We start from the raw sequence: 15,734 nt of genomic DNA on the forward strand, positions 1-15,734 counted from the left end.
AAATATCCAAATGTGTCAGCACTTCCTGACAAATGTAACAGAAGGATTTTATGGATTGTCTCAACAGTGGATTTTGTGATTGCACTATTACAAGACTAAATTGATGCATAGTAATTATATTATATAGACTGTTGGTCATTTATGCAGAACATCCTTAGGCTTAAATAGGTTATAGTAATGATTGGATAATAGAGCTAATTTTTAAATATGGATCTTTTTCAATTGTAAGCTTATTTATAACAAACTTGGAACCATAATCTAAGCAGTTTTGATATTCAAAGCTAACTGCAGTGATACAGATAAGTATGGTATTTAAAATGTTTTGTCCTAAGCCCTAAATCTACTATTAAAGTTACACTATTTTTGCAAGCTATTTATTTAACAATCTAATGTATATAAAGGATTGTATCGACATATTCCAATAGATTTATATTAGCTCGGCTTCATTTATAGAAAGGTGTAAATGAGTGCTAAATAAAAAGGTACATTTTCACTGAGAAGATGTAGAAGTATAAGATTCTTAACAAATTTCATAATTGAAATAATCTCCCTTCCTACAATAATGGTTTGAAACAGACTTTACTTTCGTCATTGTAATCCTAGAACGGGATTCAGAGTGTGCAGGATGCTAAAACAAAGAGTGAAATGTTTATTATTTCTTCTTAAAATGGACTGCTAAAATGAAGAAATATTCTATTTTTAGATATAATACTAAAGATATGATGGATAGAATTTGGTTATCCAATATCTACGGAACTTAAAACCAAAGGTTTTAAATTAAATTTATGTAATACATATAAGCAAAAGTAACAAAACAAAAACATCAAATTTTTTTGGAAAATGTTGATTCACATATTGAATTATGAATATTAAGATCCTACTGAGGAGCGTAATTTTCATTTGGTATAATTTTAAAGTTGCTTAATATTCTTAATTAGTACTTGCATAATCAGATTTTTACTACTCATCTTTTGAGCCTATTTAAACATTTTGCTGAAACATGTCTGAAACCTCTACAAACCTGTCTCTGTAAAAAAACAGTAAAATTATTCAGCAAAACAACATAGTTTAAGGCACCAAAAGAAAAAGGTTAAGGGATTAAACTTTAATTATTTTAAAGTATGCACAGTGTTAAGAAATGCCTTTCTCACACTGCTGAACAAGAAATGTTGGAGTCCTTAACAGGAAATGACATACATTTGGTAGAGCTCCATCCATCTTATTCGCAATGTCTTATTGTATGCTTCAGACTGCAGAGCACTGAACTCAAAATAATATAGGAATTTCTAAGAAAACTTCACCACAGTATAGTACTTCTCTTTTTACTGGAAGAGAAAGTCTTTATTGATAAAGAGTGTTTTTGCTTCATCTCGTGGAGATGTGTACTGTTGGAAAAGTTTTCCTTTAGATGTCTTGGATGCTGGAGATTACTTTGAACACTTTAGGTTTGGAAAGTCAAGTTCTAAAATTCTCCAAGAACTTAGCCAGGAAAAGCATTTGATGGGGTCAAGATGACTGATATTTTCCCCATAGTGGAGAGAAAGTAAGGATAGTGAAGTTAACCACTCAATCCCCATTTTGTTTCTTAAAATGTTCTTGATCCGTTTCAATTTCGAGAACAACATTGCAGCAATAAATTTCAATTTGAACATGAAAATTTGGGGATCCAGACCATTTGGACCCTCTCGCTGGCTACATCCTTGTAAGTCACATATATTTTATTAAGTCCTACTGTTATTAACAAATATAAAATCATATTTATGACAGTACAATTTAAGGTAAAGAAACGAAGAAGACAAGACCATAATTGGAGGATGTTCCAGGTAACCTGTTGGATGAAGAGGAAGTGCTCCACTGGATGATCAAACAGAAGACAGACGAGAGTATTGAAGACATTGACCGTGAGACTCTGTTTGAGTACATTGATACCAAAGAGTTCCTGGCTGTAGTTTTCTGTGAGTAAACTAGTAAAAAGTAAAAAATATTATATATATATTATATATATGTAAATATATTTATATATGTATATATATTTAATATATAATTATTTATATATTATATATATATATATATATATATATATATAATTATATATTAAATATATATATATTTAATATATAATTATTTATATATATATATAATATATATATTTAATATATAATTATATATTGATATATATATATATATATATAATAGCTATACAAATTAGATGTACATTAGTTATAGCTAGAATTAGTAATAGTTTTTAATCTAGTAAAATTACTTTTCACCAGTCCATAATTTTTTGTGTAGGAGGATTTTAATTTCTAACAGTGTAGAATTAAAAAAACATTTAATGTCATGCACTTTAACACTTTGTAATACGAAGGTTTTGATTTCCAGTCAGTCTCATTAAACATATACCAGCAGTGAAGCATTAATATGACATTTTGAATTGCAAAGGTTTTTGTCTACTGTGGCAATGTACTTGAATCAAGTATCAGTTTATATAATGTAAATATAGATTAATGAGAATTGAAATTCCACTGTAAGTGTGTTTATCATCTTATCTAAGCCTTTCGACTGTGTTGACCATGAAACCCTGCTTGACAAAATGGAATCTTAAGGCATCTGAGATTTAGGTCATTCCTAAGCTACATAACTCAAGTTGTCAAAATTTCAGGTCCTTTTTCCAAACCGATCCTGTTGATCTTTGGTGTTCCTCAGGGATTATTGCAATTCTTTTTCTAATATATGTTTATGGGATTGGGTTATCACTATTGCATGGCAGAGTAGTGCAATATGCAATGCTGATGATATGACTTTCTGTTTCAATGGAAAATCAAGATCTGTTTTGGAAGAACAGACTTTTGTTGACTTGAACAGTTGTATTTACTATTTGAACAGCCTCAATCTCCAATACAAATACATCTACATCCAATGTCCTGAACTATAATTTGCTGTCTCTAGACTCAGAGAATGGCCTTGCCATCATGTTGCCAGATTCCATACTGGAAGAAGTCGACAGTTCAAAATTTCTTAAAATTCTTAGAACCTTGAAATGGAATGATTACATTGACCATGTTTGCACAAAATTTTCTTCAGTTATTATGTTATGAGGTCATTAATCAAAGTACTGCCCTACTCAGGTTCTGATAGGTGACAGCAAATTATATACTGATTTACCCCCACCTCTCTTACGGAGTTTTATTGTGGGGTATCTGTACAAATAATCAAATGATGAGAGTATTAAAATTACAAAATCAAGCAAATCATGAACTCTCTCATTTGAATTTCAGAGAGTCTTGCAGAGAAACTTTCAAAAATTATGTTGCTGACCCTGCCAGGTCTATACATTTTGGAAAAAATCTCTTTACTGTATGTCTAAATTTTATGTATGATAAGTGGTAGAGATATACATCCTTATGAGACAGCGAAAATTACCGAACTGGAAGGCACAGAATGGTGGTTTAAGAACACTTGCCATCATCCCTAACGTGCTTCTAAAGAACTGTTTAAAATTATTTTTAATTAAGCAACCATGCTATACATATAAACGTCTTTGAAATAAACAGCTTGACTATTGACTAGAAAATATTATCATATAATAAACTAATAATATAATTTATTTATTATAGAACAATTAAAACAACTAAAATTGTATAATTTTTTTTGATTTCTGATTAATAAACTTCAACTGGAATTTTAAGAATTCACTCCAATCTAAAGGGAAATTTTCGTGACAAAAATGGAATAAATGAATTAAAGTATATCTTTTAAATTCGGAAAATGCTAAATTAACATTATTTTAAATATCTATATATTTGTTGTTATAGTTTTATATAAAAGACAAAATTAATAAAAACATATAAATTGATGGAAATATTTATTCATTAATTTGTGAAGTTGCCTGAAGATGGAATCCTCGATTCTGAAAGGCCTTGCAAAATTAAATTAATATTGGAAAATGTGCTGTAATTCACTAGTGATATTAAATGTAAATTGATATTGAAAGTTCACTAATCACTTTCATCTACTGCATCACCAGATCTAGAGGAGGATCCGTTCACAGTGAAAGTACTAAGGCATATAGAGCTGATTGATGATGAGGCATCAGAGTATGGCATCAAGATCGTCAAGTGTAGTGACCGCCTTATGGCAAAGAAGTATGGCTTCCGCAACCCACCAGGAGTTACCTACTTCCGCAAGGGCAAATATATCAACTATGATGGTAAGTAGACACAGTGTATAGTTTTATTAATTTTTAAAAGAAGTATTTTTGACAGACAATATTTTTGTAAAAATATGTTCAAAACCATAGTAATACCCATTTTATCATGGCATTTGCCCAGAGCTAACTCAAATGCTTCTTCAAAGAAGTTTGGGCATTTATGATAGGGAAATACTACACCAATTTAAAAGTTTATGAATCTCAGTAAACAAAATTCTCTTCATTTTGCCGGTTGCCTTTGATATATTTCTTCTTTTATTCATTTTTTCTGTTTGAGTAGGTATAGTTTAGAGTCCTATTATCCTGTTTGTTGATCTATTAAATTAGGATTAGGCAATCAGATATTCTTCATTTTAAATTCAGTGCTCAGACACTGACATGTCAGTTCTAATTTTCTAATTTTTTATTTACATCCACAACACTTTTAAAAATTAAAATTCAATTTGGTAGTTTGTATCCTATTGGTGGTTTTGTTACAATTTCTTTTCAGGAATGCCTCAAGGCTCCAAATAAGCCCTTTATTTTTCTTGTTGTTTATGAATGACACAACATCCTGAGGTATATGCAACATTCAGCTTTATGCTGATAATATAAGAGCTTTTGTCTTATTTGCTGAAATGGTAGACCAATCAGCTCCACAATCTGCCAATTAAATTACTGTATGACGGGCTGAAATGAACCACTTACTTACCAGCTTATGGCAGTTACACAAAGCTGATTATCCTGGCGGTCATCTTGGTTTTAGCAATCTTGATCATAAGAACAATATTAAACTTTAAACGGTTTTACTACCTTAATTTCATTAGAGTTATGGGTGATGCCTCATTTTAACGATATGATTAATGAGTATCCAAATGCTTTTTAGTTATTTTGATTCATATTAATCATATCTTTAAAATGAGGCATTATCCATGATTCTTCAATTAAGGGTGTAAAAGTGTTTGAAATTCAACATTGTTCTAATGAGGTAAAACTTAAGACAGGCTCATTACAGCTGGCTCTTAACAGCAAATCAGTTCTTGATTTTAGCTGAAGGGAGAGCTCGGGTCAAGTAAGCCAAGTACTCGATCCATGCATGGTCCAGGGAAGGAGAAGGACCTAGCCAAGCCTGAGCTTGTCAAACAATCTCCTAGACATTTTAATTTTCTATATTTCAGGTCTTAAGAATATGGTAGACCTCAAGAAGGTAGCCAGAAAAAAATTTTGGGAGGAGATGGTCCAGACAACTAATATTTTCACGTAGTGGACAGAGAGTAAGGCCCAATTTTGTGGTACATGTCAGTAATACTGAATTATTTAAATAATAATAATTGTTTACTAAAAATATAATTAGAAAAATTAAAAATTTAGGGGTGGGTCCAAACCCCTTGGACCCCCTCGCTGGCTACGTCCTTGGTAGACCTCTTTAGTAACTAGGGAGTTCAGATCCATAAACTAAACATTTCCAAGGTTTGAAATATCTGTTTTGGCTTGTTTGACTATTTTAATAATTAAAAAATGTATCTAAAAATTTTGTTATTTGATGATTTTTTAACTATTTCTTATATTGGAGCGCTCAGAAAAAACTTTTCTAACCTACTTCAGCCAATGCTCAAGACTACTTGAGCTCAATCTAATCAGTAGTATTTCCCTGATTCTTTTTCTTTATTGACTACAAATCTACAAGAAATATGCAGATCTGAGTAACTCAGTCTTAGTCTCCTACGGTTAGAAAAGTTCACAGTCTGTTAACCAATCCACCAAAAGTATTGATTTTCTCTGTGGGCAGAATTAAAACTATTGTACTCTTTTCCCAAAGGGTCCAAGAATAGCTCTGACTGTCTTAGTTCTGCAACAGTGTAGCTCGTCTCTTCCACTTCTCAAAGCCCCTTTCTAAAATTAAGGAGACAACAGCTCAACTGTTGTAACAGTTTTTCAATAATGTTTTAAATTTAAAAGTTAATTTTTTTTAATCAAAATTTTGAAGTTCTACACAACCAAAGTTATTTAGCAACGTTTGATAAGCTATTAAATAGTTTTAAAATATTGTGTTATTTTCAAAACCTGGAAGCTAATCTACAAATCGACTTTTTGTGTGCAAATTCCTCATATATTAAAATTAATGCAGAGTTAAGCCTATATTAAATTTTCAGTGCAGTAATTATTTTTTTTAATGCAATTTTTCACACAAAAACCGGTTGCAGGAGACATTGATGATGATGAGGAGCTTCTCGATTGGTTAACAGACCCTCAGAATATGGAGCTTACAGAACACATTGAGAAGGTCAACCGCAAGATGTTTAACAAGATTAGGCAGACGTCAGACTACTTAGCAGCCTTCTTCTGTGAGTATATATTTTTATTCATCAACATCTGAGAGGGTTGTAGATACAAGATTTGTTTTCACAATATCTCCTATTTTAAAAATTACTAGAAAATGTTTAAAACTGTAAATTGTGTACTAATATTAATTAAGAATAACAATAAGGTTACATTTTCCATTGTTAAGTGTAAAATAATACCTGAATCATTATGTTCATACTTGTAACTTGTCTCTTCTTCGGTTGACAAAGATCTTAAATATACATTTAAATATTATGAAAGAGAATAAGGAACAAAACATTAAATCAAGTGTTTCATTATTGTACAGTATTATGTTGCAAATTCAGAAATTATTTTAATCCATTAAATGACAGTAATCACATAACGTTTAATGTTTGAGATCTCATGAAAAGATTTTACTAGATGGAAAACATGAGCTTGTGAAAGTTGAGATACAAGTTGTTATAAAAGTTGCACTCACAATTCTGTGAACAAATGATTGTGGAATACAAAGATACAGATGATTATACAATTTATTATACATCTGTATGAAAAGTGATTTCTTAATGAATCTAATAGACCCTGGACCATAAATAATCCTTTAACCACAGTGAGATCAGCATGTTCCAGTAGCACATGAGTATCAAATTTAGTTTTGTTCTTAACAACAAGGTAACTCGGGGGTGATGGTTCCGTACTAACAAGTATTGTACGGTATATCTCGTGCATGGTGGTTAAATGCATAAGAATTGTTCCTTCTGTATGGGAATCACCTTCTTGAAGTTTTTTTTTACATTCTTCTGCTGTTATCTTTGCCAGAGATAAGGATACTCACAATAAAGAACAGTACATATCCTGAGGTGGTGAATTATTACAGATAACAATCTATCTGAGATGTAGAGCAAAAAAGAAGAGCATAGAGTTAAAAATGAAAAAGTCACCATAACTACAATATTTTGTAGGAAGAGGTTTTTTATGTTACAGATAAAAATGAAAAGTTATTAGAAGTAATTCTCATGGACTTAGCTAAAGTGTACAACAATGTAAGTCACTAGATACAGATTGATGTTTTCACAGGCTTAGTGATAAAAACTAAATCACTTTCATTTGCTCATATACAACTGAATAAAAACTCTATGTATAGATAGAAAACTATAACAAAATGTACGCAAGTAACATTCACCTAAAAAATTAAATTATAAGTCCCTCAAGGTTCCTTTATTTTACTTACTTTATCTTAATATGATGATAGTTCTAGTATAAGTAGGTTAAAGTAATGGAGGTGTATTGCATTGTACTATACAAGTACTGTATTAAGTACACATACAAATGAAGGTATTTTAATTTTTACTATACACTTATCAGTTCTGGAGATTACATTCCTGAAAAAACAATTGTGCAAAGAAAATTATTAAATTTGAAATTCTGGTACACTATTCTTGTTCAGGAAGTTAGTTTATCAACACAGTGTACCATAAAGTTAGTGAAATGTTATGTAATGGCTAGCCGAGGATGTGTAAGGTTAGAGAGATGTCCTGTCTAGACAGTGACGACTGTAAGCAGTGTGACCGCGTGTTGGCTGAGATTGAGCATATTGACGACGAGGCCGAGGGTGCCGGCATCGACTTTGTCAAGATTGATGATAAGAAGATGGCTAAGGAATTTGGAGTCTTTGCTCTGCCTGCCGTCCTTTTCTTCAAAATGAGCTCCAAAGAGCCTGTTATCTATGCTGGTAAGTTTGATACTGAAGTATAAAGATGTTGTACTTGATCATTTTAATAATTTAATTTGTTAGAGTTATTGGTGTCAAGTGTGAATGAATATATGTCTTTCTCAAAACATATTTTTGCAAGTGGTTGTGTTACTTGAAAAGGAAATGTGCAATATTGGGTGGACCGTTGCTAATGATGATTGTGATACAATTATTTACGTTGTTACCATATAGTAAATTTATTATTATTACAATTTTTATGTAACAGTGTTGTATAACAAAGCATTTTGATCTTTATTATTTAATCTTTGTTTTGCAACAGATAAAAATAGTACTCAAATATTTTAACATGCTTGTATAATATTTTTAGTCAAAAAATATCCTTCTTGAATGAATCTAATTTTCTTTTAAACATATCATCGACATTCAACAAAATGATCTACAATACAAATGCAGTCAATATTGAACATTATGATTCTATAACTTACCTCCTTTTATTCCGCCTTTCATTAAGGTTTAGATTAACGATTTACCTCTGTTTTATTGAGGATCAGTAGGTCCTTCTTAAAATCTTGTTTTGTTTTGTCTTCCGTCCTCCAACAGGAGCTTAAAATGTTCTAAGCATCAGTGTACATATTACAAATACCAGCTCACATAAAACAAATCATGTGTTTTTTATAATATCTTATAATTAATTGTTTGCCTAGAAGTCGTTTCAAATCTAACCTAGTTAATTAAACGTCTAGGTGACCTATACGAGGAGCAGGACATCCTTAACTGGCTGATGACTCAGAAGGACCCCTCAGGAGATGTCATTGATGAAGTGGAAGGAGATGATCTGCTCAAGACCATACAAGAGTCAGAAGCTCTGGCAGTTTATTTCTGTAAGAACTCTTTGGAGGTTAATATAATTCAATGCAGGATTATTTTATAACTACTTTCCTGTAAGGGAAAAATAAACAGGCTTGAGTTTAAGAAACAAGTTTTTTCAAACAATCTGTAATTTTATAGTTTTATAAAGAAACTGTAATAAAACTTTAAGATAAAATATTACATATACATGGATAAGAGTTTTGGTTTTTATTACAATTTTATTAATACATCAAAAGATAGCTTCTGTACATCTTGTTAATTGCCATGTATATTACTTGAAAATAATAGCTAAAATGACAGATCTGATATGATTGCCGAAATCTGCATGTCAGGTTATTTTTGTATTTATTGTAATATTTTATTTTTTTTTTATTATGAACACATGTGCTGTTCTTGTGGGTAAATGGATCTATGCCTTATTGTCCAATCTGTAGGAAACTGGAATGTGTCACCATCTGTAGGTAAGGCTCTGAAATCTCTGATCAGTACCTACTGGCCAGTATATTGCTTGTGAAATTGTCTCATGTACTTATAAAGCACAATATGAAGTCTCAAAAAATTTAAAAGAACGGTTCACTGATTGTTGTTTGTGAAAAGTAATTGCCACCAAGTGTTTGATTCTTTGTATGGAATCATTTATTTCAATATTAAACGGATTGCTTGAAATATCCAGGCATGGTTTTGGCGGGTTTAAATCAAAGTTCTTTGTGATGCTAGTGAGTTTTTCTGTGGGGCTGGCAGACCCGTACTCAGACTGGTTTTTTTTCGGACAATTTTACCAGGCCTGCCACACATCTATTTGAATGAACCTTGTCGATGGACTAGATAGTCAATTTAATAACAGTAATCGCTATTATAGGCTAAACTCGTAATTTCAAAGAAACTATGACTAAATCTTTTTAAATCATTACGATCTCATTCAATCCCAGAGTAAGAAATTTCTGTATTAATTATCATTAACAAGAAAATACAATGTTGTCAATGGAATAACGGTGGTGGGGGATGATGCGGTCTGACGGGGGTGCGGTGACGGGACATGATGGGGCCCGGCCGAATATCTTTCCCAGGGCCCACCAAAACTGAGTACAGCCCTGGAGACTGGGAACCTGTATGTGGGACATCTTTAATTTTATGTGTTACTGGTGTTGTTAATTGTATGCCTCAGTGCTTTTTTGATTATCACACAAAAGCAATTAAAATGTTTAAAATATACAACAAAAATATTAAAAAAGTAAAAATGTGTTTTGACTGTTATGTCTTTAAAATGAAGCATCCCTCACTCATAATTATATTAATAAAAATAAAATCGTAAAAGTGTTTAAAGTGTGACGTTGTTCTTTGGAGCTAAACTCAAGATGGCCACCAGCACAACCTGTTCTAAACTATTTAAATTGAATATACTGACTGGTTAGTAATCAGAGATTCTAGTGGTGTAACTATGAATAGTGACATATTTCAAAATCCACAGGTGTTAAATGGAAAGCAATCACAGATGGGTTTTTGTTCTAATAAAAGTGACAAAATTAAAGTAGAAATAATAAACCAACAAACAAGTTACAACTTTTAAACTGAGCTTGTCAAAAACCAAGTAGATAATTTTTTCACAAGTAGGTGAAAGGGAGAATGTTTTGAAAACTCATCGAGCCAACAGACCAAGTTAGTAAGGAATGTTGAGCTTGCTAACTACCGTAACATGGCTGTTGTGGGCTGCTTTTGTTGTTGTGGTGTCTCGATAAACCTTCCAGTTTGTTACCAGCAACAAAGTCAGTACTATAAATATTCATAGTTTAATATCCTTTGAAACATTACAAGCTTTTAAAGGTATATGTAACAATTCTTTTGCTTTTGAGATATGAAGCAGTTATAGTTGTGTGGGATTAAAATGTTTTACCATTGCTGGTTACTCTGTTATTTGGTGTAATTTGATATGTACATTTGTTTTATATTTAGCTTAATTGTTAAAAATATTTGGTTAAGAATTTTTACTTACCTGAAGGATTTCAATGATTTTTTCACAATGAGTCATTACTCATTCACAAATGCTTGAAGTTTAAATTTAGTTGTGGGTGATGACACAAGAATGTTGTAGGATATAGTACATACAACATGAAAATAAAACTTGTGTAAAACTCTTGAGTTAAAGTTATACACCCAACTGACACTGCTTTGTTCTCAAAAGCTTACCTAGCTCATGTTGAGTCGTATACTAAATGTTAATACTCATTGCACATATATTTCACTTCCCATGTCCCTTCCACCTCCAATTGTTTTGGTTTCCTCTACTGACAAATTAGCAAATTATGAAGTGGTAAAAATCAGTGTAAAGTTAACTTGCATACAAAGTTATATATAAAAATATGTTTTAATACTGTACATATTGTTCATGTAATTGATGTTAATACTTTATATTTACGTTGTTCTCAGATAAAATTATACTAATAATTATTATAGTTTGTGGTGATAGCTACACACTAGAACTTGTATGTTGCCATGGTCTGTTTACACAACTCTTTATGTTCAATTTACGTGTTACTGTGTTTCTATGATGACGCAGGTCAAGGCAGGTTATATAATAGCTCCGTGCCCCCTTGCCTCAGTGAGTATCGTGGGATACGTATCCGCCGTGTACCATCTCAGCTTTTGTCTCTGTCTATCTCTAACACTATTTTCTTGTCATAATGTTACACTGCGCGGCTTTTGCTTTTTGTTTAACAATACTTCACAAAATATTATTAATTATTCTTTTGATTGACTCGATAACTCAAGTTAACACTCTTAAAAGCTTGATTTGACAAAACATTTCTCCGTTCTTGTATTATTTTCCAAATTTGACTATGGAAATTCATTTTAATATTTTCAGTGAAATTGTTGACACTTTTTAATCTTGAAAAATAACAGATTTGTACAAAATTTTAACATTCTAACACATCTCAAAGCTGACCTAATCAATTTAATTGAATATCAGAGTAAGAAATTAAAATGGTTTGTATATTCTTACAAGATTGTGGAAATTTTATTTGGATTCATATCAGGAAACTTGACAGTGAAGCTCTACACAATACTGTACCTACATCTTTATCAAACAAGACATGATCTTACAGAAACTGACAATAACTAGGGTTTGAAATGACGAGAGCAGTAAGGGAGTGCTATGTCGCTAGGGAACAAGACTCTGTGTGATCTTTGCAATTCCAAGGCTTACCGAAAGCAGAAGGCAAAGAAAGATGTGGAGCCGACAGAGGGGTCCCTGGATGAAGACTCGGAAGATAGTGAGGCAGACTACTTGAATGACCCTAACCCTAGCATCATGGACCCCGGTAGATCCTTTGTCTACGAGTGCTATTCCTGTAGCCTAGAGCCACTTTATGATAAATGATAAATAGAATTAGTCACTTTTCATTGATTCCGTACAATAGATCACTGTAAATACTTAGAAACGTTTTTTGATTATTGTTGAACAGATTTTTATCAACAATCCCATGATTATTTCGATGTAAATAGAATTAAGATCAATTTAGTAATTTTTGATGATTTTTAGTTTTTATACAAAATTTAGTAAAAAGCTATTCATTTTTTGCTATAACTTGCTGTAAGTAGAACATTTTATTTAACAAGAGTAATTAATATTTATGTTGTGTGGTTTTACAGAAGAAGTTTTGAATACTATTGGAATTTTGAGTAAATAATCTTATTTATAAGATAACACACGAACTTACAATTGTTATTTTCATTTTTGCAAATATTCAAATAAGTAGTTGTAAAAAGTTATTGTTTTAACAAGACTCAAGTTTTTGTATTACGTACCAAAAATAATCAAATCCTCCTTGTATTCTTTATTTATCCAGTTGTTGCGATAGTTTATTTCTTTTTAAATAAAGTGAATATTCAATTTAAAATGCAGGAGTCTAAGAACCATCTACAGTTTTCTCTGTAAATATTGAATATTTGCAAAAACAAAGTGTTGGTGTCCTAAATACATATACAGCATTTTACAATTTTGAACTGGTGTTATGTTTTGTGTTTTAACAAGATTAAAACTTTTTATTGAATAAAATCACCAGCCACCATCATCTGTCAGTCATAAATTAACTACACAATTCGTAACATTCCATGTCTCCAATATCATAACAATATTTTTCACCAGTGAATTCATGTGAAGTATCACCTCTAGTACTTGTAACTATGTGTGGCCAATTATGATCTTGTACATATTTTGAAGATACAGTGAAGTGATTTCCGGATCAATGTAAGCATTTTACCTCATATTTCTGAAACCCTATCCACCCTCATTTTCAGTTCAACCTTCCTTGCGTGATGTCCTTGCCAACTTTCAGTAGTCAGAGATCTCTTCTATTGCTTGACTCCAGCTGCTGTAGAATCACATTCTGCCTATTCAGTTACATTATCAGCTCATAATTCTTCTATACATAGATGTATTTCTCTATAATTGTGTAGATTTGTAAAATTGCATGAAGTAGTAACTTTTTTGTCTAAAGTATGTTTAAAGCTACCCACCCAAAGTAGCATTTCATGGAAATAATTAAAAAGCAAATAAATTATAATGTAAAATGCAGACGAATTATTGGTTTCATAAGGGTTTTACAACCAATCTAGCTATTTGTTGTAATAATTTATGTATTTGAGGAAAAAGATCACTGTGGTCTGTAATTAGTGACAAATTTTGTATGATGCAAACATCATGTTTGGATGGAAGTTTGGGGGGTATCCAAACCCCCTTGGACCCCCTCGCTGGCTATGTCCTTGAGTTCCCTAGATATATTTTTCATACTATGTCTTTTTTTCACAAAAATAAATATGTAAAAATCTTGTACAATTTTAATTAACAGACCTTAAGAAATGCTATCCAACTGGAATTACAGTTTACACTTTCACATAATATATTTAAAAATATATAGTATTGAATATATATACACATTGGCTTTTTTATTTATTTCCATGGAATTATGATTGACTAGCACTTTGTTTGTTTTTCTATAAATAATGTGCATGATGTGTGGACTTGACAGAATAGCCTTAAGAGACTTAGTTATGTGGGGTTAGATAGAATAAAGTTTGGTATCTCAAAAGTTCCACAGTTCCTTTCTAACTTATTAGCTAAAAAAAATTAATTAAAACCCTGAATATAATAGTTAAGACCTCTTTCATGAATGGTTCTCAAAGATGCTGGCAAGTCAAATATTATATTATTAGTGAAGAAAGTCGAATATAAATTTATCTAACAATTTTGGAAGTATTGCCAAAATTGAATGTGAATATGTCTCTTTTCCTTCCTGTCAAAGTACAAATAAAAAAGGATGTTTATGAATAATCATACCATATTTTCTAAAGTAATGTTTATAGTTTGATTCTCCATGATATTTAACTGCTTTAAAATTATTCTGCCGGAAAAATCTTTGTTATGAGGGTATGGAAGTCTTGAATGTTTAATTATTACAGATGGATTTAGGCTTTTCTTTCCTTAATTCAGTGTAGATGTTGACTCTCTTCAAATCTGAACATGAGCAACTCCAAAAACAATTATAATATACTGTTTTTATAGAAGTCAAGTGAGAATGCCAGATTGACATAAACGGTTAGTTTAAATCTTAAAACTGGAAAGTTTACTAGATCTGGAGAAGGCCACTTGTTAGAGATGTACTACTCCATATTTTCTTCATACAAAGTTTAGTAAAATAGGATTATAAGTGAAAATAATATTTTACTTTTTTATTTGCCACAAAAGGTGCTTATAAGCTAATTTCTCAACACAGATATAAAAATTCATTACTTTACATTATTGTACATGAAGAAAATTATAAACTAACAGTATTTTTTTTTAAGATTGCTCATTTAAGCTTTATCTACATGAAACCTACCTACTAAACTATATGGAGGTTAGTGATGGAAAAATCACAAGGATAGTTGAATAAAAAGTAAAACAAATAAAAATTAATAAAATTTTGGATATAAATTGAGTATATATTATGTAATATAAACGTTTAGGGTGATTACTGAGAATCTTATTAATTTACATAATTTTGTATTCGCAAACTTCGATACATGATTACTTAAAAATTGCTTAAAAGAGTGTATGATTTTTGTTTCATTGGTGTATAATTAAAATTTTAAACTATTGCAGTCATAAAAACTTAAGTTATAGATACATTTTTAAAAGTTGCTCTACTGTTTGTAAGGACCACGAAAATGAAAATAAGATAAAATTAAATGTTATGCAATGTATTTGGTTTGAGATTATTCATAGTACTCTTCTTAGTCATGAGGAGACAGAATTCAAAATTTCTCATCCAATGAAGCATTATTTTAGGCCTTATGCAAAAACTTCCTGGGCTATACAGCTAGTAATCCTGTTTAAGAAGTTAAGAAGGAAAAAGAAAGTGGAAAAGAGCTAAAAAGGTGGGCATTAGGAAATCTTTACAATTACAAATTTATAGAATATAATAAGTAGTTGGATATTCCTATTTTTTCTAGTCTTGTAAAAATACCCTGGAAACCTGTTCGTAAAAAAAAGACTCAGAGTCACAAATGTGCAGTGACTATATTCTACTCATAGATTGCCGCTTCCACATTTTCCGCACCTGTGATTCGTTTATCTGCAGACCTGATAATTAGTAACGTCAC

The 15,734-nt window shown here is 31.1% G+C and overlaps 1 protein-coding gene across 1 annotated transcript in view; it reads left to right on the forward strand.

Moving 5' to 3' along the window:
• The window catches only part of LOC124361938, a 123,195-nt gene that overhangs the window by 89,918 nt on the left and 17,543 nt on the right, over positions 1-15,734 (forward strand). Inside the window, 6 exon segments of the mRNA XM_046816018.1 lie at positions 1,824-1,955; positions 4,028-4,210; positions 6,394-6,534; positions 8,055-8,243; positions 8,969-9,106; positions 12,257-12,364. Of these exon segments, the coding sequence (XP_046671974.1) occupies positions 1,824-1,955; positions 4,028-4,210; positions 6,394-6,534; positions 8,055-8,243; positions 8,969-9,106; positions 12,257-12,364 (891 nt within the window).

This window comes from Homalodisca vitripennis, chromosome 5 (genome assembly GCF_021130785.1).
Source record: "Homalodisca vitripennis isolate AUS2020 chromosome 5, UT_GWSS_2.1, whole genome shotgun sequence".
Lineage (NCBI taxonomy): Eukaryota > Metazoa > Arthropoda > Insecta > Hemiptera > Cicadellidae > Homalodisca > Homalodisca vitripennis.